The following is a 23,932-nucleotide window of genomic DNA, read 5'->3' as shown; positions in this document are numbered from 1 at the left end:
CCCTGTTTGATACTATAGTAGTTGTTTAATTCATGATTAGAAAATTACACTTTACACTAACCTTTTTTTACTTTAGAAAAAATGTATTAAAGTGTGTTACCCGTATAAACTTTTTAATGATATCGCTTGGTTTTTTTGGGTTTTTTTTTTTTTGGAAGATGCAAATATATATATATAGTTGCATAACTATTATATAGTTGCATCAATATGAGTTGAGGTATATGAATTAAAGTATACTACACATATCATGACTACAAGGTCGGGGCAACCATGCACCGGTTGTCACCGTTAATTTGTGTTTTTTTTTGTGAATAATAAAAACAATGAATATGTGCAGACAATGCTTTAGCCTTAAAAGATAATTCAATTCAATTCTTAAAAGATAATGCGTTAGACCTGCAATAAAACTTTACAAGTGGTTCAATGATTAAATTCCTGTAAAGACAATGTTAGTTAAGTCCAGTTGTAACTATTTTATCGATGTTCTAGTCGGGATGATCTGTTGTATAGGTTTGCCTTCAAATGTTGTTAACGTAGCTATTTTAATATATTGGTGCAGGTAACCATATTAACAGAAAAAAGTAATCATTTGCAACTCTTCGTTGATAACTCAACTTGCATTACTCGTATTTTCGGTAATCATTGCCATTTTTGTAAAAAAAAAAAATCTTCTTCCTAATTATGCATTAAAAATAGTGAGACTTTTGTGAAATGTAGAAACTGAATCATAATCTTTATAGATAATCGTTAAAAGTTTCTTTAAAAAAATAGTGTCTTTGGTAGATGATTATAATTAATATTATGTAAAGTATCCGAATGATAATTAAACCTGTAAGATACTGATTGATACTTTGTATTCAATAATTATTGTAAAAACAAGTACCACGCGACTGTTTTACTCAATGAAACCATACAAACACTTGATAGACAATTTTGAAGACAGAGCGTGTGCTCTTGTTTTGATATTGGACCCTTTGAAGTTTATGAAATCTAAGAGGGAAATATGATAAATATTTAAATGACTAAAACGAAAGAAAAAAAGCAATGCAATTTTTAATCTGATTTGATGAAAGTTTGACAAAATACTGAATATGAAAGTTTGATAAAATACTGAATATGAAAGTTTGATAAAATACTGAATATGAAAGTTTGATAAAATACTGAATATGAAAGTTCAAATAGCAAATTAAATTCTGCATAACGCTGTAGTTTGTCGCGCATGCGATTAGAACATTGACCTCTTTATATATTTCCTTTTTTTTTTTTAACTAAATAGTCTTGAAAATTTTACTTTCTTTCTTACAAAGCCCCAGTAAATATTTGCAAAATTTTATGTGTTTTCTACACTTTGTATCTATCAATTGTAGCTGAATGATAAAATTTACTCTTAGTTTTATCAGGAACGTATATACATGAGACTGGGTTTCTACTCTTCGGAGTTCGAACATTTTTTTATAGTTAAAACAAAAGTAGAAAACATAACTTCAGTATTTATCTTTCCCAATTCAGTGTATGATGCATTTAATTTCTCAGGCGCTTCATTAATAAACCTGTTAGCTAGCCCTGAACATACATCAAATATTTGCCACTGGACTTTGAGCAACCAACAATTATGGTTGAAATGAATTAGTACTCCTGTATTTATTTAAAATGGTAATGCTTGTAAATTGTTAGATTGATATCAGGTCATTGGGGACATAATTTTTAACTGAAACATATTTTGCCTATTTTAGCTTTGCTCATTGTTAAAGGCCGTACGGTGACCTATAGTTGTTAATGTCTGTGTCATTTTGGTCTTTTGTGGATAGTTGTCTCATTGGCAATCATACCACATCTTCTTTTTTATATTTGCAAACAAAGTGCATTATATGTATGGCTCAGTTTTTATGTACTGTATATGCATTGAAATAACCAGACTCAAGCTGGCAGCCACTTTTAGCAGCCAATCAGGGAAATAGGAGACTTAAAAAAGTGTTCAAACTAAATTTAAATCTTGATAAGTATTTTTGCATGGTGATTAATCTAAATTAGGAATTTTGCCGCGATGATTATTAAACTTGTTATAGATATTGATTAGGATTAGGTATTCTGTAATTATTGTAAAAACAAATAGCACGCGACTATTTTACTCAGTGAAACCCTACAACAAAACATGATAGACAATTTTGAAGAGATAGCTTGTGATCTTGTTTTTATAGTGTTTCTTTTGATGTGTCTCAAATTTAAAAAAATATTAATTTACATGTATGAAAAAAAAAAAAAAAAAAAATAGGTTAAAATAATTGTAACTGTTATAACTGATTTGATAATACAAAAGCTTAAACTATCAAAAGTAAAACTGTATCGTAGTGTTTATATAGACATTAAGACACGACAATATCTAATTTATTTTGTTTTATTTCAAGTCTCTGTTTCAAAAGTGCGTGCAATATGGATACATTTTTTTTCATTTCGTCAATAACTGATTTAATCTGTTCTTGCCATTTTCCATACGATTTTGAAATTACAGTAGTTTATTTATGTTTTATGGTGACCTCTTTCCAGCAGTGAAGTTTGGGCTACTATATTAGTTTAGGGAAAAAAATACTACCATCGAGTGCAAACTTTAGTCCAAATAAAATTTGCTAAATTTTTAATGGATGTAAATAAAGGTGCTGTTAATAATGCTGTTCTTTCTGATTTAGGTTTATTCCAAATTTCATTGTCAGCCCTTAAAAATACAATTAATTTCAGGCTTCGTATCATTAATATGGACAGTGAAAGAATGGTAAAGAAATCATTCAATGAAAACTTTAACTTGCCTAATGGTTTTTGTAGTAAAATAAAAGTGTTACTTGGTTTTCAGCATGTCTGGGAAAATCAAAAAACTATGCCAAAAACAAAATTACTTTTTTTTTATTTGAAACGAAATGAGAAGAGGAATTCATAAAATCCTGGAAACAAGCCTTTTTTTGCGACTCTAATAAAGATAGTCATGGTAATAAACTAAGAACATATCGCACAGTTAAAAATAGTTTTGAATTAGAAAAATATCTGCTACTGGACCTTAAAAAAAGTGTTATAATTGCTAAAATGGTCAAAAACAGAATTAGAAAAAGCAAATTAATAATATAATAGAAGTTGGTAGATGTACTAGAACAGAGAATTTGTCCAATTTGCAAGGATGGAATTGAAGATGAATTCCATTTCCTCATAAAATGTAAAGCGTTCGAATTTGATAAAAATGTACTCTTTTGTAATATAAGTGATATAGTTCCATCTATATATATATATATAGTATATGCGCATGTATGCATTTAAGTTTTGGTGAGGTTTTAATAACTTAATCCTAGCCTATCAAGTTAAGATCATCTAAAAATGCAAAAAATAAATAAATATTGTCTACGCCAGAGGATTAATTGCTATTATGTAAAGTACCTAAATGATAATTAAACCTGTTAAATATTGATTAGTACTAAATGCATTCGGTAATTATTGTGAAAACAAATGGCACGCGACCGTTTTACTCAATGAAACCCTACAACAAACCTCAAACACTGGACAGACAATTGTCAAGACAGAGCGTGTGGTCTTGTTTTTATTGTAAACTCTTTGATGTCTCCATGATCCGATACTTTTCTAATCTTCAAGATTAAAAAAAGAAATTGAAATAAAAATAATAAAAATAATAACAAGAAAATGTATTTGTCCCTTACTGTTTAAATAGAATTATAAAACCATCCGATTGACAAAATTATTGATCAAGTTTTCGACTGAACAAAATTAATGATCACAATTTATGATATACACAAAATTAATCATTTGCCTTTTCAAATCTTCTTTCGGAACAAAAATGCAGAATTTAGAAAAAAGAAGATATAAACAAAGAAATAAACAATCGAACGAACAAAAAACAATGAACTATTCAACGATTGTAATACATGTTTTGCAATAATGAAACAGCAACGTTACAACACCATAGAACACCAAAAACCTATAAATGTAGTTCTTGGTAAACGTATATTTAGAAAGACCTTTAATTTTTTCATAGACATATAATGTAAAGTCTGATACTGTTTTTCCTTTCAAGAGACACTTTTTTGTTGTAAGATCTATTATGTATTTTTTGTTGGTAGTTTTTTTAAGACTCTTTGTAGGGTTTTTCAAAAAGATTATGAAACTAATACAAGTTGTAAGCTCTTGTGATGGTGGCCCTAGGAGTGTGTTTTTGTATAGAGAAACCCAATAAGAAACAATACAAATATATGTTTATATAATTTTATATAGCAGAATTGTTGCCTTTGATACCACGAGCAGTATTGACACAAATTTTATATTATTCATTTGTAATATGCCAGCGATTTTCAATTCAACTATCTTTAAATTCTTGTTATTCTTAATAATTTTAAGTAATGATAAAAGTTCCTTTTACACAAAGCTGATCACATATTACCTATTACAAAACACCTTGCGATGATAAATTATACCATTGGAGATGAATCCCATTATCATTTTACATGCAGCCACAAAAAACAAAAATGTTTCAGATCGTATATATTCCTACTTCATTTTAATCATCAAAGCAAAGAGAAAACAAGATTTTATTATCCTTTTGTAAGATACTCTTTCGAAATTATTTCTTTCAATCAAAAATATTTTTATTTTTTTTTATAAAAGTTCTTGAAAAAACTGACTTGGTATACGTCTGTATTTTGTGTTAAAATAAATAGACGCTTCCCATATGTACATATCTATGTTTACTAGTAATTTTGTGACGAGTATGTTCGCTCGATGTATTAATTATTGCATTCTTCTTGAAACAAAATAGAAGTTCTCGAGAGTATCAGCAGAAACTTGTACAATATGGGAAATTTTGGTAAATAAAAATGCTCACTTGCGTACTTATTGAAAATTTTACCATAATCTCAAGATTCGTTGTTTTTAAGAGACACATGATGCCCTTTTTTTGGGTGGGTAGGGGTGGGGGATAATTTATCTATCATAACACAAAGCCATACAGACAAATTGTAGCCATTCTGAATGAATTTATCAGGTTCAAACATAATAGAGAAAGCATTTTCGCAGTTTTACTTTATTCTAAAAGAATCACAAAAAATTGGTAATAAATAAAAGATTTTAAAATTTTCATTAAACTTGCTTGTCTTTTTTTTAGCAGTGATTTTCATGGTTGGTAATTTGGAAAGCTTAAATCAACAAAGGGCGGAGCTTCAGTGCATTATTGTGATATCGTTAATCCTAATTATTATTCAAAATTAAAATAGTCCAATAGAATTCTAATAAATGGCTTCATTGTAATAACAAATTCTTAATTGGTCAGTAATTTCTCAAAATTTGTAATAAAAAGAAATTTTGACCCAATATTTTCATAACTGTTTCAACATGTCTTACACTTGGTCAACTGATTACTTGAACCTTAGTACCATGCTAAGTCGTGGTCAAGATCCTAGAGACAAAGAGCCACCAATGATTGACCACTCAGCAGATCTTCTTGATATTATGCCAATGGACTACATAGAAACTCAGTCTACTACCAGCACCATGTCTTATGACTCAGTACCACCAACAACTGCTGACGTACTCATGTCCAACATTGAAGCACTTACCAGTCTGCAAGAAGTAACATCTTACCTGCAACACGTTCACGTCCAAAGCAACAACGCACATATGCCGTTTAATGTACATAGCCAAGTAATGCCACCAGTGCCAACAATTCAGCCACCACCAGGTCTACCAGGTCTACCAGGTCTACCAGCACCCAGAGATTCTTTCTCATCAGTTGTCAAAAGACCAAACGCACAAGATCTATGGCGTTCAACATTAGTTCAGCCACCACCTGACTTTTCAGTCTACAACCCATCTGGAAAGCTGCCAGAAACACACACTCAACAAACAGCCTTTGATCCAGAGAATGCTGAGATCGACGACTCCTATTGTGTCCTGTGTAAAAGAAACGGTGAAGTCCGCGAGTGGTACACTTCTCATGTGTTGAAAGATAATCGTGGTAAAGTTGCTTGCCCAATCCTTAGGAAGTACACGTGTCCAACATGTGGAGCCACAGGTGACAACGCGCACACTATTCGTCATTGCCCAAAGTCTACCAACAAACAGAAGTCATCTGCCAGTAGTAACAAAGGTTTTAGAGTGTAAAAAACTGTCTGATAGAACTTTTAGTGCTTATAAGATACTGTATTAGTGCTTTGCTTTACAATAGTACGCTAACTTCTACTGACAATTTAACATAGTAGATATATAACTTTCAAATGATCTAAATAGTGCAATGCATGCTATATGTAATATGTAAACATGAACAAAGTTTTTTTTATATATCTTGATGTACATAGTTAAGTAGTATATTTATCAAATAAATAGTATTTATTCTATATCTTGTATTTTTCCTATCAAACTATACTCGCCTCATCTCGCCCTAACTACATAACGGAACTACGGTATTATTAGTACTAGTATTGGTTTTGGTTATTTGGTTTGTTCTTTCAATGTCATTGGTTTTAGTATGTTTTACTCTGTGTCTTCTCATATCAAGAAAAATGTTCGCATATTCTTCAGATTTCACACATACAAATTGGTGTTATAATATCACTCTACATTAAAAATGGAATACATCATTAAACACAAGAAAAGTTCAAAATGACAAGATCCTATGCCAAGTAAAAAATGGTAGCAACAAAATGGTCAATAAAAAACACCATAGATTAATACATTTTTCGTAGAAGACTGCTTCTTTTGTTTCGCAGGTTCGAGGTTCAATCACAGATCAACTAAAACTAACGATTTATAAACTGAATCTTACTTTATATTTATGAGACAATAACACCTCTCTTTATGCATGTAGTATTAGTCAACGGACGTCAACTGCTTGGAAAAGACATAAAAAAGGTTGATCACAAACGTATCCTTCCCCTCTTTTACTGTTAAGCCGCAAACGTTTAGTCAGTAATATAGCGGTCATCATTGTTATTACCTGGTAGGTGAGGAGGATGTTTGTTGGAATATCATGTACCCGTCTCTTCTCTTATTTCGACCAAAAGTTAGAAGGGCGGTGTATTTCGGCGCCTGTGTAATAATTGAAACATGAAAATTAAGTCAATCTTAAGTGTCACTTTTCAGACATATAGCTGTGGCACACTGAAATCAGAGATGTATTATAGTATTATTTGTCTCTGATGAAAATGTTTATTTTGCCTCGCATGTATTTATCCCTGGACCCCCTACATCCGTGTAATACTAAGGTACATTGCCTGTAGGAAAATCCCACAAGTCATATAATTATTTTTCGTACTATTTCGACTGTTTTCAACACTACATTTTTAAAATTACAAAACACGTCAAAATGATATAACTAACAACCACAAGCGAGATTTTTAATCTAGGTCTGACAATCCATATATTTTTTTAACAAATCTATGCACAATCGTTCCTCTTGAGGATACGTTACAGCCGATTTCATTGAGTGTGTAGGTAAAGGTAATATCTTTTGTTAACTTGCTTGCTGTCTGAACCGTGAAGTCATTATAAGTTAGGTAAACTACCCTCCTTTAAGAGTAGACTAGTCCGACAGAAACCAATCTATCTGTATGTAGGACTAGACTACTCCTGTCGCTGCCTTTACCTACACACTGAATGCAAGCGGCTGTAATCAGAGACCTAGGTCAGATGATAGTGATGTGAAAAAGCTTGAAGAGAATACGCTTGCATCTCAGACTCAATATTCATCTTACTATAGGCACAGTTTTCTCAATGAAAAGCAAACACTCTATTCTTATCATGTCTATAAATAAAAAAAATAACTTATTCTTAAGAATTCCTAGTACCTTTCAGAATGTGAGATTGTGAAGTATAGACTGATTATTTTACATACAAATTGTTCTGTAGACCTCAAAATTCGAAAAAAAAAAATCACACAATTTACACGGGAATGGAACCAAACATTGCAGATGTGCATGTTGTTTTGTATCTGGTATTTGTCTCTTTATATGCCTCAGCCTCCCTTTATTTTTCTACCTGCCAAAATTACACTAGTTTACAGTAATCCACACGGACTCATCTTTGCTGATAACTTATTGTACTCAGATAAATAGACTAACTTACTAGATTAAACTAAACAATAAAGGCCCAATTGGATGATTCTTACTTAATATTAAAATCAAATATTTAGTCAACAGACAGCTTTTTGTATACATAAAGAGCCTTGTTTTTATGTCCATCCTGCCAACAAAGTAGTTATTTTGTAAGACAAGTCTGGAATTACCATGGTTAAACCTAACTGTGTTTAAGACGGATTTATGGATTGTTGTTTCTTATATGTCCAGTGGGAAATATTTCATGCATATTTAGGACAATAAGAAATTAACAATGAATCTAATATGTAGGCTTTCCAAATTGAGTTGACCTGAATAAATGTTAGGAAATAATTAGACTCACTAGAAACAGAGCCCAGGTATGATAATTACCTGGCAACCAATCACAAGGGCCCTGTAAAAGAGGGGCGAAAGAAACCAGAGGAACAGTCAAACTCATAGATTTAAAATAAACTGACAATGCCATGGATAAAAAAAAAGAAAAAGACAAACAGACAAATAGACAAATAATAGTACACAAGACACAACATAGAAAACTAAAGACTTAGCAATACAACCCATCCAGGTGCTCCGGAAGCGTAGTGTTTAAGTCACATTTATATGTACTATGAGTAACTTGTCAACTATATTCGGTCTATTAAAAGGTCTACATATGTTTGTTAGCTGCAAACTGTTGCTTTTATAGTCCTTATGATAATTTGACAATTTGCCAACCAAAAATTGTCAAAAAATATCACAAGGACCATAAGAGCTATGGTTCCACAGATAGATGTCTGTCTGAAATGTAACATTTGACCATGGCATAACATTCATGTCTCAATGATCTTGGTTCCATTCAAGTTTTGAAGTGATTGAGAATAGTAGCTGAACTATATTTATTATTCAGTTCATAGAACCACTGAGCTTGATACATGTCTGTCTCACATCAGTCACTGGATCTCATTTTCTTACTTGGGCTATTTTCTCAGCTACTAATGAATATAAGGTCAATAATATTGTTTGTAGAATTAATGTTAGTTGCTTATGTCTGTCTGAACTCTGACATTGATCTGGCCTGACATTGATCTTATTTTTATGGTCAAATGTAGTTTTCTAGATACATGTAGTAAGTGATTTATCCAAGGGGACCTTGGTCGATGAGTGGTGCAAGTATCACTGTATATATAAAACAGAAGATGTGGTATGTTTGCCAATGAGACAACTAGTCTGTCAACACAGAGGTTGTGAGTTCGAATATCAGCTGTGTTTGACTCTAATACTGTCTGATCCATACTGAAAGTTAGTGGTTCTCTTCAAGCAATCTAAATTCCACCAACAAATATAAATTGACTGTCAGATTATAGAAAATAGTACTGTACTTGGTGTAAAGATACTATTATGGTCATTAAAGAGTCAAGACAATAGTTTCATCATTTTACTTGGTAAAATATCATAAATCAATATTCCTAAAATGGCAGATAAAAAGTAGGTATATAAATAGCTGCAACCTATTCTACTTATTTGATAGTATTGTGCAGTGATTACTTCTATTAAAATCAACATAAACATAAATCCATGAACAACTTAAACAACAAACAGAAATATGTATGTACAAGTCTTGTAATAAAAGTTTTGATTAGAATCATTGCCTGATTGATTATCATTACTTACAAATGTAAGCTTCATAGAAACAAATGAATTGAGGAACACCGGTATTTTACCTCAAAAGCTCTGAAACCTCCAATGCTCTATATACCCATTGTGTTGTACAGCACCAAACTCAAAACTCTGAGTATTATAAGGAGTAAAGTAAGTATAAATATACCCTAAAATGAGTTTACTGTTAAACATCAATATTGGTACATGTATGTTCATGATTAGAAGTCAAGTTTACCACCCTCCCCCAAAGAAAAAAAACAAAAAACAAACCCAACCCTGTTTTTGGATGAAACCCCTGGATGATTGTTGGTTGGTAGATGATAGACAAGGCTATTGGGCTGAATTCTTTTAAAATAATAAAAATCAAACTGGAACTCCTAAAGTCTAAATTTTTAGTTTCTGCATTTGTCCTGAATTAATAAGGAGCATCTCAAGTAGCTGCAAGCTTCTGTTAGATGAAAGATGACAGATACTAAAGTATAAAAGAAAACACCATGAACAATTAATGTTATTCAGAGTTTAAATTTCATGAAGAGTTTTTGAAAATGTGTATGGCAGTGTCAATGACAAAAATTGTCAAATAAGAGAAAATTAATCTGCACTCAATTAAACCAAGGACACATATAACCAAGAAATCGAATGTTACTTCTAGGACTAATCATATTCAGGAGTCAATGATATCCAGATTTTTTTTAATATCACATCAAATATCCTATTTTTTTATCCTACATTCTAAATTTATTATTCAAAATAGCCTCTTTATCTTAAAATATGCAGTAGAAAAAGTTTTTTTTCTGAAGTCATGATTTATAAAAATCTTCTCATTTTTCAACAAATATTTCAACTATCAATAAAACTATCCTTTTTGTCACTACACTATTTCATCTTATAATTACACCCTTAGTTTTCAATATCTTAAAATTTCAAACTACCATGTACACAGGTATAACTTTTCAGTAACAGTCAACAACAAATCAACAAATTAAAATTGCACTTGAGAATTGAATAACAGGAAGATTTTATCCAGAACTTTGTGTTGTGGATGTAACAGCATTGTTTTTGGGTGGTGTGTCGTCGTTTGAAAATGCTCCAGCACCATAGGCGATCAATACGGCTATAATTATAACAACGGTTATGCCTACAAGGACGAGTATTAACATCATCTTGGTATTCTTCCACCAATATTTTCTTTTGATTCTTCTGGCAGTTTTTTGGAATGTGGCAGCCTGAAATAAAGAAAAGGAAATCAATTAAGATTTTCACATTCTTAAAATCTGCTCTACATTTCTATTTATAATTATTTTGGATCTTCCTGAATTCCTTTTTTATTGTGATATTTTTTTTAAATATTTAAAACATGAGTTCCATGGTCATGCTTTTTAAGGAAATATATTGAATAACTGAAACTAGAGGCTCTAAAGAGCCTGTGTCGCTCACCTTGGTCTATGTGAATATTAAACAAAGGGAGCAGATTGAAAATTGACTACAAAGGTCAATTACTCCTACAGGGGTCAATTGACCATTTCGTTCATGTTGACTTATTTGTAGATCTTACTTTGCTGAACATTATTGCTGTTTACAGTTTACCTATATTTATAATAATATTCAATATAATAACCAAAAACAGCAAAATTTCCTTAAAATTACCAATTCAGGGGCCGCAACCCAAAAACAGGTTGTCCAATTCATCTGAAAATTTCAGGGCAGATAGATCTTGACCTGATTAACAATTTTACTTCATGTCAGATTTTCTCTAAATTATTTGGTTTTTGAGTTATAAGCCAAAAACTGCATTTTACCCCTATGTTCTATTTTTAGCCGTGGCGGCCATCTTGGTTTGATGGCCAGGTCACCAGACACATTTTTTAAACAAGAAACCCCAAAGATGATTGTGGCCAAGTTTGGATCAATTTGGCACAGCAGTTTCAGAGGAGAAGATTTTTCTAAAAGATTACTAAGATTTACGAAAAATGGTTAAAAATTGACTATAAAGGGCAATAACTCCTAAAGTGGTCAACTGATCATTTTGGTCATGTTGACTTATTTGTAGATCTTACTTTGCTGAACATTATTGCTTTTTACAGTTTATCTCTATCTAAAATAATATTCAAGATAATAACCAAAAACAACAAAATTTCCTTAAAATTACCAATTCAGGGGCAGCAACCTAACAACGGAATGTCAGATTCATCTGAAAATTTCAGGGCAGATAGATCTTAACCTGATTAACAATATTACCCCTTGTCAGATTTGCCCTAAATGCTTTGGTTTTTGAGTTATAAGCCAAAAACTGCATTTTACCACTATGTTCTATTTATAGCCATGGCGGCCATCTTGGTTAGTTGGCGGGGTCACCGGACACAATTTTTAAACTAGATACCCCAATGATAATTGTGGCCAAGTTTGGTTTAATTTGGCATGGTAGTTTCAGAGGAGAAGATTTTTGTAAAAGTTAACGCCGGACGCAGGACGACGACGACGGACGACGACGCCGGACGCCGGACGCCAAGTGATGAGAAAAGCTCACTTGGCCCTTCGGGCCAGGTGAGCTAAAAAAGCAGAGTTGTGGTTTATGTTGTTTTGTAATCACTTGTCAGCCTTTAAAAATGTCTTTCTCTCAGGTTATTATTATTCCTGGTGGTCTTATAACATTTAAACCTGTACCAACTTTTTTATATTCATGGAGTCTTCATTTCATCAGCTTTCACTTTAAAATTTCCATCTATTCTATTATCTTGTCATTGATTCTCATTTTTTTTCAAATTTGAAAAGGACAGATATTGTGAAGAAAAGCTGTCATTTTTAAACTGAAAACACCTTTTTTAATAGGAATAATTATTTCAAATAAGAAATACATTCCTAAATGAGGAACGATTTAATACATGTCTAATCTTTTCAACTTTGAACTTACACTAGCTTCTAAATCTTCTGTTTTATCAACTAAATCATCCAACTTTTCTCCTCTATCTAAAACTCTTTCAATATTCTGTGTCATCACATCTTTAACTTCATCAACCTGGGATCTCAGCTTGGCAACATTGTCTGATTTGGAATACCTCTCCTTCAATTTAAACAGAAATAAATGTTACAAATTATTACTAGTAATACAACAAAGAATAAAAAAACAAGTGGCCAACCTAGTCATGTATCACTCATCTGCTCCATGGTCAGGTTGTTGTCTCTTTGACACATTCCCCATTTCAAATCTGAATTTTATTGCGATGCTGATCATTTTTGCAATTTACATGTTTAACCTAGCTCCTATAGTTTTTTTTAGAAAACATCCACACTTGTAAAACCAGTTTCAAGTTTGTTAAAGTTACCAGCGAGATATTCAAAAATATTTTACTTATATCCTTACACAATAACATACTGTCCCATCACATCAATTGCTACATTGCATTTCCTAATCATTATATGATGATTACCTTCTTGAGTTATTTCATTAAAAGAACTTTAAAATTGAGAATGGAAATGGGGAATGTGTCAAAGAGATAACAACCCGACCATAGAACAGATAACAGCAACAGGTCACCAACAGGTCTTCAATGCAGCGAGAAATTCCCACACCCAGAGGTGTCCTTCAGCTGGCCCCTAAACAAATATATATACTAGTTCAGTGATAATGAACGGCATACTAAACTCCAAATTGTACACAAGAAACTAAAATTAAAAATAATACAAGACTAACAAAGGCCAGAGGCTCCTGACTTGGGACAGGCGCAAAAATGAGGCGGGGTTAAACATGTTTATGAGATCTCAACCCTCCCCCTATACCTCTAGCCAATGTAGAAAAGTAAACACATAACAATACACACATTAAAATTCAGTTCAAGATAAGTCCGAGTCTGATGTCAACCAAAGAAAATAAACAAAATGACAATAATACATAAATAACAACAGACTACTAGCAGTTAACTGACATGTCAGCTCCAGACTTCTATTTTAATGCTGAAATTTTTGTACCCGCGAGCCTCCTTAATAAGTCTATTTAAAGGTTTTGTTAGCTTCTGAGGTGAATACTGACATTTTTGTGCTTTATAAAGAATATTTCCATAAAAATTTGGATGTAAAATACCTAAACATATAAGAAGTCTGCATGTTGAGCTATATTTACGAATGATGTCCTTATACCAATGATAAAATTTAGTAAATGTTTTGACCAGTTTGTGATATCGAAAACCCTGGTGTAATCCATAAATTTCTCTCGTTAAAATCTAAAACATTGTTACATACACGAGTGAATCGTACAAGTTGAGATATATAAACACCGTAAGATGGTGACAAGGGAACGTCACCATCTAAAAATGGATAATTAACGATAGGAAATGAAAAATCATCTCTTTTATCATAAATTTTAGTATTAAGCTTTCCGTTAATGATATAGATATCAAGATCAAGGAAAGGGCAGTGGTCATTGTTAGTATTAGCTTTATAAGCAGTTTCTGTATATTTAATTTTGGTTTCAAGATACTTAGCAATCAGAATATGTGTTAATAGGAAACCATGCCCAGCTCTGACTATCCAATTTCCATGTTCAATGAACCCTGAGATCTGGGTCAAAACCATAAAATAGGCATTTATCTTTAAAAGTACAGATTAATATGAGCAAGTGTACTATGTTTAAACCAAAACTGAAATTAGATTTTGATCAAACTAACTAACAGTTGAACATGTGCACAGACAGGTAAACATTTACCCCCTCTTTATCCTATAAAAAGGCTCAAATTAGGGTGTAACCTGCCTAATCCCACCTGAGTATTCTGACATCCCTTTTTAACCGACACATTTTCATGGTCCCAAAATATGCCTGTTCTTGCTGGAAAACCCTGAATATTCCGAAACCCTGCTTAATTCAACATTTTTTGGTCCCCCAGTGTGTCGGATTACACAGGTTGCACTGTAGATTTATAAAGGGCAATTACTCCAATACAATATTAATTGATGATTTCAGTCATATTGGTATTTTTGTAGATCTTGTTTAATTTTTGCTGTTTACAGTTTCGGTCCATCTATAATATTAAGACATCATATAAATAGGCAAAAATATTATAATTTGTCAAAAGTCATAATTTAAGAGCAATTATTTGAAAATTGTGCTCATGATTTAAGAAAACTGCTTTGATATTTTCTAACATTTTAGCCATTTAAACAGCAATCTTGGTACATGAACTTAATCATAATCCTTACACAATAATCTTAACTTACAGATTTACCATCTTCACATGTTAAGTTAAGATTAATTCAGATTTTTTGTTGGAGATTGAGAAAAATTCAAAATATGACATGACAGATGACTCCATGTGACGGCAATGACTTTCATAGGCTAAAAGCGAAAAAAGAAGTATAATTGTCAACTAGACAGCAATTATCCAACATAATTCACACTAAAAGCAATTTGGTTGTACAAGATATAAACCTACCATTTCTTGAGCTAGTTCCATGCTAAATTCACTATCTAATTCATGACTTTCAGCACTGACGGCTCTCATAGCAATAGTACCACCTTGGAACTTTCTTTTGATCTATAAAAAAAATAATTAAAACTAGAAAAAACTTTTTCTGTGTTGCATTTTAGTGAAAAATAACTAGCAGGGTTCAAGAATATTTTATTTTTTTTAGATTTTTCTTTATAGTTTTCTCCTGTGTGTATAGGATTTAAAAAAATCTGCAAGTATTAAAGTTCTTAAGTACAACAGTAATGGGCTTATTAAAAATATGCAGTTTATATACAAGACATTATAACCACAATAAATAAATTTGTAAAAATCACAGGAAATGAGTATCTATTACATGTATTAATTGGTGAAAAACACTTCAGCGTTAAAAAATCTTCCTCTATGTTATATAATTGTACGATATCTTTTTATAGGAAGAAATACAAATTTGTATAACACTTTTCTATATAAATTTGAAGAATTAAATTATGAGCCCAAAAATGTATCATCACTTTACAGTACAATCTAATCATTAAAAATTTCTTCAGAGAATGTACCATTTCTCACTAAGTTGTAATGGGCATGCTTTGAATTTTATCATGAAAAGGTATACAAAATAAACAAACACTATTTGCACCATGTTAAGTAGATGACAATTGTTAGTACATCAACTTCACGAACTTAGTAAAATAAAACAACTAAAATACCTCAGCTAAGAAATTATAAGACTGCTGTTTTCCAAACTCTGGTTTAGCTGCACATAAATAAATAATACCATTGTCTACCACACAGTGATACAGATAACTACAAAATAATTAGTACAGTAAGAAATGGGATCACAACAAAAGCTCCAAGCAATGGCAAAATAGAATTATATCTAACATCTATTTCTTAAAATTTCAAATATACTGTGGACTCATTATCATTTGTTGGATACCAATTTTCGTCAGTTTCGTGGATACAATGTTCAACAAATTACAAATCTTCTATGGTTTTATGAGCACAGTTGACAAAACCCGAAATCAAAATCTCCTCGAAAATGAAAGTTTTCCTCAATCCACGAAAATTAATACCCACGAAAATAAACGAATCCACAGTAACACATGAATAGGAAAAAGAGAATTTTTATGGCCTCAGATATCACAGACTGTTGTTCGTCAGTGGTGTTTTCTGTGTAGTGTTTTGTATGCTATTGTTTATCTTTTATGTTTATCTGTAGGCTATGGTGTTTTCTGTGTAGTCTTTTTTTCTATGGGTCCTTGTTGGTTCTGTGGACTGTTGTTCATACAATTTATTTTGGTGGTAATGACCATGGTTTTTGTGTAGTTATTTGTGGACTGATCTTAAGTCTTTGTTTTTTCTGTGCAATATTTCAGGACTGTTTGCCTTTGTAGTTTTCTCGGCGCAGGACGTTTGCGCTTTTTAATAGGACATTTGCGCTTATTTTTTTGGACACTTGCGCTTTAAATCATAGGACATTTGGGCTTTTTAAAAATGGACATTTGGGCTTTTTACATAGGACATTTGCGCTTTTGCAATATTTGGTCTTTATGACTATCATCCTCTTTTATCCAGACTTGGGACCCGCATGTTTGACCTGGCATAGTTAAAGTCATATTTTTATTTATGGTTTAAAGTTTAAAAAATCATTTCATAGCACATTTCATAGCACATTGATAAGGTCAGTTTTTGCTTGATATCTGAAGCCCAAGAAGTGAACAAATTTAGTTATTTTTATCTATTGTTCTGAATGGTAATAAATAATCATTCAGTTTTTCTTTCTCAATTCTTGACAGGGGAGTATGTTCATCATTATAACGAATCTTAATGTAATTCACAGACTGTTGTTAATTGATACTCTTCAAAAAGATGATAAAAAATATATACAGCATGAGTCAAGAAGAAGCATGTAAGGATTCTGGACCATTTTTCGTACTAAAGAAAAATATTAGTTAAATTTACGTGATGATGACTTCTCATTAAAATAACAAGTAGACGACTATAGGTAAAAAGCGCAAATGTCTGGTCAATTTAATACAGGTGTAACAAAATTAAAAGCGCAAATGTCCATAGTATTTGAAGCGCAAATGTCCTATCGTTTTACAGGTAAAAAAAGCGCAAACGTCCTGTGCCCAGTTTTCTGTAGGTCATGGTGTTTTCTATGGGTCATGGTGTTTTCTGTGGGTCATGGTGTTTTTCTGTGTAGTGCTTTGTGAACTTGCTACAATGTTTTATTGATAGTCTACACCAAGTTTATCAACAGTTAGTTAACATGGTTAAAATCCCATTCCAATTCAAACTAGTTTGCATTTGTTAATATAAAATATCAGTAATTTGGATCAGAGTCATCAGACGGTTTCGTTATGGTCAGGTATAAATGTATATGAGGTGATAGGAAAAGTAAACTCAAATCACACATGGTGCACTATCAAAACAAACATGCATTTAGTTATACAACACCAAAACAAATCACAACATCTCTATAAACAACATTACCACATCATATATCCATCTCATCAAATGTAGGTACTGTCAAACATAACAATAAGAAACTATTGAATATTGGTACAGAGTATACAGATTGAAATAAAAAGTCAAAGTTAGTTATAGTCCATCTGATGTCCATCTATTGGACGTATAGATCCTATGTCCAAGCTTTTCTGTCAAGGATCTGATAAAACTAGGTTCTACTCTTTGTTCTAGTTACTATTACATCAGCTAATTTAAATTTCTACCTTCAAATTTAAGAGTTGTCAAAATATTTAATCCTCCTTTAGAACAGATGTTCCACTAGAAACTTTGTTATAAACAATGTCATAATATCTGTTCCTGTTGGAACAATACTCTATATCTTTTAATTCCTTTAGGAACATGTAATATCTATTGCAGGGGAAATAATATTTCAGAATATCTTTTTCCATTAGGAACTAATTTTATGAAGGAACTTCTATTTTGTGACAGTGTATCATAACTACAAAACACAAGGATCCTTTAAGGTTTTTAAAACAGAAAGTAGCTAGAACAGAGCATTTTCAGATCCTTGCCAGTGAAGAAGGAACATACCTGTAGGACAAATCAGATTGGAATATTGCTTAAATTGCACTGTAGAATTTAACCAAAAAAAATGATCTTCATTTTTAAAGAAATTTTCCTTTGCTACTTAATTAACTTATGATAATTATGCAGAGAGTGTGTATAGATATTTCAATCGTGACAAGCAGAAATTGAAAACTCGTTATTGTTCAAAAACTACATGAACACTTTTTTTTTTTTGTGCATCCTACTTCATTTTCCTGCTTTTTCCTATTTTTTGTATTTTAATTGTTACACAGTTCACCAGAATTATTTGCCCTATTCATATGAATTTTTCTGAATTTTGGAAGCCAATGCAATGCATATCGCCATATGGTTAGTTGAGCTAAAAAAAAACTACTTTTTTCAGTACAAAATAATTAATAATCCTATACAGCAATATTTCTAAAGTACTAATATTAACCAACGGTAGAGAATATTTTCTACTATCATAATACAAATGCATATCGTTACAGAAACAAACTAATGGTAAGTCTGTCCAAAATGTTATCTGAATGACAGATGACTCTCGCAAAGTACAACTCTGTATACAGAATCAATTACCTGCTAGATTTGTATGTTGTCTTCCCATCATTCCTTGTCGGAATATTGGGTAACATTGATGTAACCTCATTCTCAAAAGACCCTCCAGCATTTGCTTGGCTACAGAGAATGGTTGTACCACGTGCAACACAACTATATAAGATTGTCATCTGAAATTAAAAATACAACCTCAAAAATATTTATGGAATATTTTTCATGAATTCATATAGCTGAAAGGTAGATGAGTTTTTTTTCTGTTCAAAAACTCAAACAGTTATTAAAACATGTTAGGTAAATGAACTATTTTGTCATTGCATGATGAAAATTTTAAATTCTTTTTCCAAGATGACTTTTATCTTCCCTTCTGTGAATAAATTTACTGTTTGGACTTTAAAAAGTGATTATGAGTGGACCAAGATAATGATGATGATTTGGTGCTTAGGGTCCAGTTGCAAATACTACAAGCATTATCGGATGAGAATATGCTCCTAAAATATGAAAATTAACCCTACTTGGTGCTAGACTGCATGGGAGTCAAATTTCTTTACCAGGCACATTATTCTGACTTTTGAGTCAACCAGTCTGTGGGTCTACTCATAAAATCCAGTTCTTTATTGGATAAATAACACAATCCAGTGTCCTAAATTGATACATAAATTTTGTACATGGACATTTATACTAGGATTGTCAGTCTGGCAGGTTGGTACCTCTGTCAACGTATATTTGTTCCACCTAACAGAAGTACTAGTGGAAACTTTGTTATAAACAATGTCATAATACCTGTACCTGATGGAATAATATTCTATACTATTTATTCCATTAGGAACATCTACTGTAATATTTATTCCTGTGGAAATAATATTCCAGAATATTTTTTCCATTTGGAACTTATGTTATGAAGGAACTTCTATTCCGTGACACCTCACTTGTCATGCTTGTGAGATTTTTTTCAAAAACACACATTGTATAAATAGATCCATATTTTTGTCAAAAAGCAAATGTCTTTTAGCAATAGTATTTCAGGCCATAAAAAATATTCATTAAAAAATAAAAAAGACAATAATTTGTTATGAATGATATACCATGACAGGAATAGTGTGTCCATTCTTTATTAAACGGCATTATTCCTACACATTTTTCCAAATGTGTTATGTGGAAAAAGTCAATGCCATTGTCGTATAAGATGCATATCCCGTACAGAAATTGCTAACAAAAGCACATAAGTTTCACATGTGAAGCACATGAGATGCAAGTAAGAATTGTATGCAAATCAGGTTGCTCATATGTGCAGTTTGGTAGTTCAAACCTCAGGTGAGCTTTTATCATCCATGTTAGTTTTATGTTAGTTTTGTTTTTTGAAAAGTTTTTCCATTCTTCTAACAACTCAAAACTAACCTACATCATTGCTCATATGAGCTTTTTCAAAATGACATGCCCAGTCATGTTCTTCCTGTAAATTCAAATTCATGAAAAGCATGCAATAAATGGAGGTAGATGGATATGGAAAATGTTAAGTCCTATATTGTGCTATTTGAAGAAAGGCATTGTTGAAATCTGATAAAATCAGTGTGGCTGTGGTTAATTATTTGTAAGTTATCATTTTTATTTCATTATTTTCATTTTTGTGTCAGATTTTGAAATATATTACAATTTTAATTAGTCCTTTATGGGAATATATATACAGGTTGCTTCAAAATAAGTACTACATGTATAAAGATTTTTCCTTTTTAAACTTTTTGAAATACAGTACTTATTAATCAAAGACATTCATTGTGTACTAAACTTGCAAGTCCCTCTATTAGTTTTATAATGTAATGTTATATTATTGTTTTTAGTCATGATCATGATTATTGTTTAAATAAAAAAAAAAAATGATATGAAAATCATAATTAACTGACAATAATTAAAGAATAACTATTTTAACATGATGTTTTGATGCCAATACTATACATGTCATATATGCATTTGTAACTTTTACCTGTTTTGAAAATTGTATATTTCATAACAATTTTTTATTTCATTATTCATGTATGTGTGTCTGTTTGATATTTTGTAATTGTTTGTTATATTTCATTGTATTTTATGAGGGCCTCAGGGAAGATTAGCTTTACAGCTAACTGTGTAACCCTCTTTAAATAAAGAATTATTATTATTATATTATTATTATTATGTTTCAGTTATTTTATTTTCAACTGAATTATTTAAGATTTTCATTTAAATTTGAAAAATATTCCTTTTTTAAAGCAGCCATTTTGTTTTGGACAACTATAATATTCACGTGTGCAACATGTGAGCAACTGCTAATATGAGCAATCTAATAAAATGCACATGTGAAACAAAAGCTCATATGAGCAGTTGCACGTGAGGTTTTTAACATGCAAATTAGGTTAGTTTCATATGTGCAATTTTTTTGCTCACAAAATTCTCACCTAATTTGCATGTTAAAAAACTTGTGTGCAATCATGTTAGTTTCTAACGTGAACATCTTATGTGCAACATGTTAGCACTTTTTGGTAAGGGATCAGGCATTAAATCAGGTCAGTCTAGAGTGCTCATAGATGCAGAATATTTGAATTTCTGGATAAAATTTCTTTTTAAAGCTCCAATATCCCTTATAAATGAATCTTTACCCATGATCAGATGATAACTAAAATAATTAAACAGAAAAGATCTGGTGTGTAGTTTGTAAAAGCCTGGAACCTTGCCATCCATCCATTTCCATAGCTTATTTGTATTAGATCAGTGACAGGGTTTGAAACCTTTTCTTGTGTTTCCATTCAAACTCAGATCAATACTTTATTAATCTTCAATATTGACACAGAATTATGGAAATTGCAGTAAACTTCATGTGATAATATTAACACCTAATTGTGCACTCCCCTTCTAATTATGTACAACTGTAACAGTAAATTTAGTCCGGTAGTAAAATCTGTCCGCCAGACTTTTTTCCCTAGGAAAACCAGTCCATGATCATTATTTTACTAGGAATGTAAGTCCCAGGACAATTTGTCCTAGGAAAATAAGTCCATAGGTAGTAAAATATGTCTGGCACATATTTTCCTAGGAAAAGTTGTCCTAATATGTTATACTAGTATTTTTTTTTTATTATTTTATAACAATTATTGAAAATTAAAACAGAATCATATTTTTAGTTAAGATTTGAAAGTTTCATTATTTTTTCCCATTTAAAATAAAGAAAAGTGACTTTGTAACCTAGGAATGTTAATGACATGGACACGATGTCCTAGGAAAATAAGTCTGGGGACATATTTTATTAAAATATAATACACACCTCTATAACTGAATATTGAAACATAACATTTATATTGATATTTTAAAATAAAGGGCATGGACATTTTACCTAGGAATGTTATTGACATGGACACGATTTCCTAAGAAAATAAGTCTGGGGACATATTCATATACAACTGTAAAACTGAATATTGAAACATGAAATTTTTATTAATCTTTTGAAAAAAAGGTCTGACATTTTACCTAGGCAGTAGCAATATTATTGAAATGGACATGATTTCCTAGGAAAATTAGTCCAGGGACATTCATGTCATCAAATTTTTAATGCTCAAGCTCTTGATCCGAACAATATTTTAAATCATCAAAATTGCATTTTCATGTAAATAATTTGTTTCATTAAAACGTTCCTTTTAAAATACAGGACATGGACGATTTTTACCTAGGAATATTAATGACATGGACAAAATTTCCTAGGAAAATTAGTCTGGGAACATAAACTTTATTAAAAGAATTGATACACAACTCTATATAACAATATCAAAATATAACATTTTTGTACATTACAAACTAAAGGGCATGGACGATTTTACCTAGGAGTATTAATGACATGGACATGATTCCCTAGGAAAATTAGTCTGGGGACATACATTTTATTAAAAATATAAACAAACAACTCTTATAAGTTTCCATTGTTTAAACTTAAATGATTTGATTCATTAATATTTTTCCTATAAAGAGGACATGGACGTTTTTACCTAGGAATATTAATGACATGGACTACAACTCCTAGGAAAATTAGTCTGGGGACATAAATTACTAACATCGGACAAAAAATACTAGTAAATTTTGTAACCATGGACTTTTTCTACTAGTTATATGTGTCCACCCAGACATATTTTACCAGGACAAATTTATCTTTTACACAACCTCCTTGGTCCAACCATATTGGACGGTTGGACAACTCATCCCATTAAAAAAGTTTGTTAATTTTAAAACAAATGCTAAATCATCAAACAAACCTTATTTCCAGTTTTGTATCTGTGTGTTGTAATAAATACCCTGAAGGAAATGTTTTAAATTTGAGAACATAAATATAAGTAAAAATCTTATCAGCAAATATGTTACAGGTGGTTTTTATCTCACTTCCGGATTACGACAAGACAAATTAACACATGTCCCATTTACCAGTATTTGTACTTATTGTAACGTTTATGTTAAAATCATTTTGTGCATTAAATTAGCATACTTTTCAATCAATTTGTGTTTCAGATATTGGTCAAAGTGGGTGGTGTCATCCTTCTTGATAAATCCGAGGTGTTCTGAACTAGTTTCACTTTTGATTTCCTTACAATAAAAGGACAAAACAGAGAAGTTCCGAAAAGACAAATGGCGGGAAATTGGTAGATGCTGATGATGGAGGAATGTTGTTCTGGAGCTGAACACGGTTGTTTGAAGCAAAAATATCGACATATAATTAATAATGAGTATAAACAGATTAACTATATATATACATTTTTTTTTGTACTGGCACAGACAATTGAATGGTCCTGACTCCTGAGCCATGTGATCCTGGCCTTAGTAGCATTAATTAGGTTACTTTAAAAAATAATTCATTCCATTGCATTACATCTATAAATTCAAAATTTTTATAGTTGGCAGTCTAAAATGACAATGACATATGATGTGTATGATTTTTTTTTTAATTCAATATATGATATATAATATTGAAAATAAAACGTGCTTTGTTTCAATGCGAAAATGTTTCAAACAGTTTCAACATCAGTTTGATCCATGAAATTACCTCAAACAACCACACACGATTTGAAATTACTAGAGTTTTTATGAGAAATTTTCAAACAGTTACAAAAAGGTTTTTACCTGAAATTTGGTGGC

The 23,932-nt window shown here is 31.3% G+C and overlaps 3 protein-coding genes across 4 annotated transcripts in view; 2 read left to right on the top strand and 1 right to left on the bottom strand.

The window, feature by feature from the left end:
- Positions 1-5,379: 5,379 nt before the first annotated feature.
- Positions 5,380-6,147, top strand: LOC139489950 (uncharacterized). The gene has a single exon (XM_071276800.1). It carries the CDS (start codon positions 5,380-5,382, stop codon positions 6,145-6,147), a length of 768 nt encoding a protein of 255 aa, XP_071132901.1.
- A 3,349-nt stretch (positions 6,148-9,496) lies between these two features.
- Positions 9,497-23,608, bottom strand: LOC139489704 (vesicle-associated membrane protein 7-like). 2 transcript variants are annotated; one of them, XM_071276435.1, is made up of 6 exons: positions 23,059-23,608; positions 18,809-18,957; positions 15,880-15,976; positions 15,158-15,259; positions 12,646-12,795; positions 9,497-10,960 (listed from the first exon to the last, which is right to left on the bottom strand). In XM_071276435.1, the coding sequence occupies exons 2-6, from the start codon at positions 18,955-18,957 to the stop codon at positions 10,754-10,756; spliced, it is 705 nt and encodes a 234-aa protein (XP_071132536.1). In that variant the 5' UTR covers positions 23,059-23,608; the 3' UTR covers positions 9,497-10,753. The 2 variants fall into 2 exon arrangements, with proteins under 2 accessions (XP_071132536.1, XP_071132535.1); XM_071276434.1 differs by having other exon boundaries at positions 23,286-23,396.
- The window catches only part of LOC139489703 (zinc finger MIZ domain-containing protein 1-like), a 210,228-nt gene continuing 209,701 nt past the window's right edge, over positions 23,406-23,932 (top strand). Inside the window, exon 1 of the mRNA XM_071276417.1 lies at positions 23,406-23,523. The gene's annotated coding sequence lies outside the window, so the exon portion shown is untranslated. The remainder of the gene's footprint in view (positions 23,524-23,932) is intronic.

The sequence above is a fragment of the Mytilus edulis genome, chromosome 9, assembly GCF_963676685.1.
Source record: "Mytilus edulis chromosome 9, xbMytEdul2.2, whole genome shotgun sequence".
NCBI lineage: Eukaryota > Metazoa > Mollusca > Bivalvia > Mytilida > Mytilidae > Mytilus > Mytilus edulis.
This window is presented reverse-complemented; position numbering and strand designations above follow the sequence as displayed.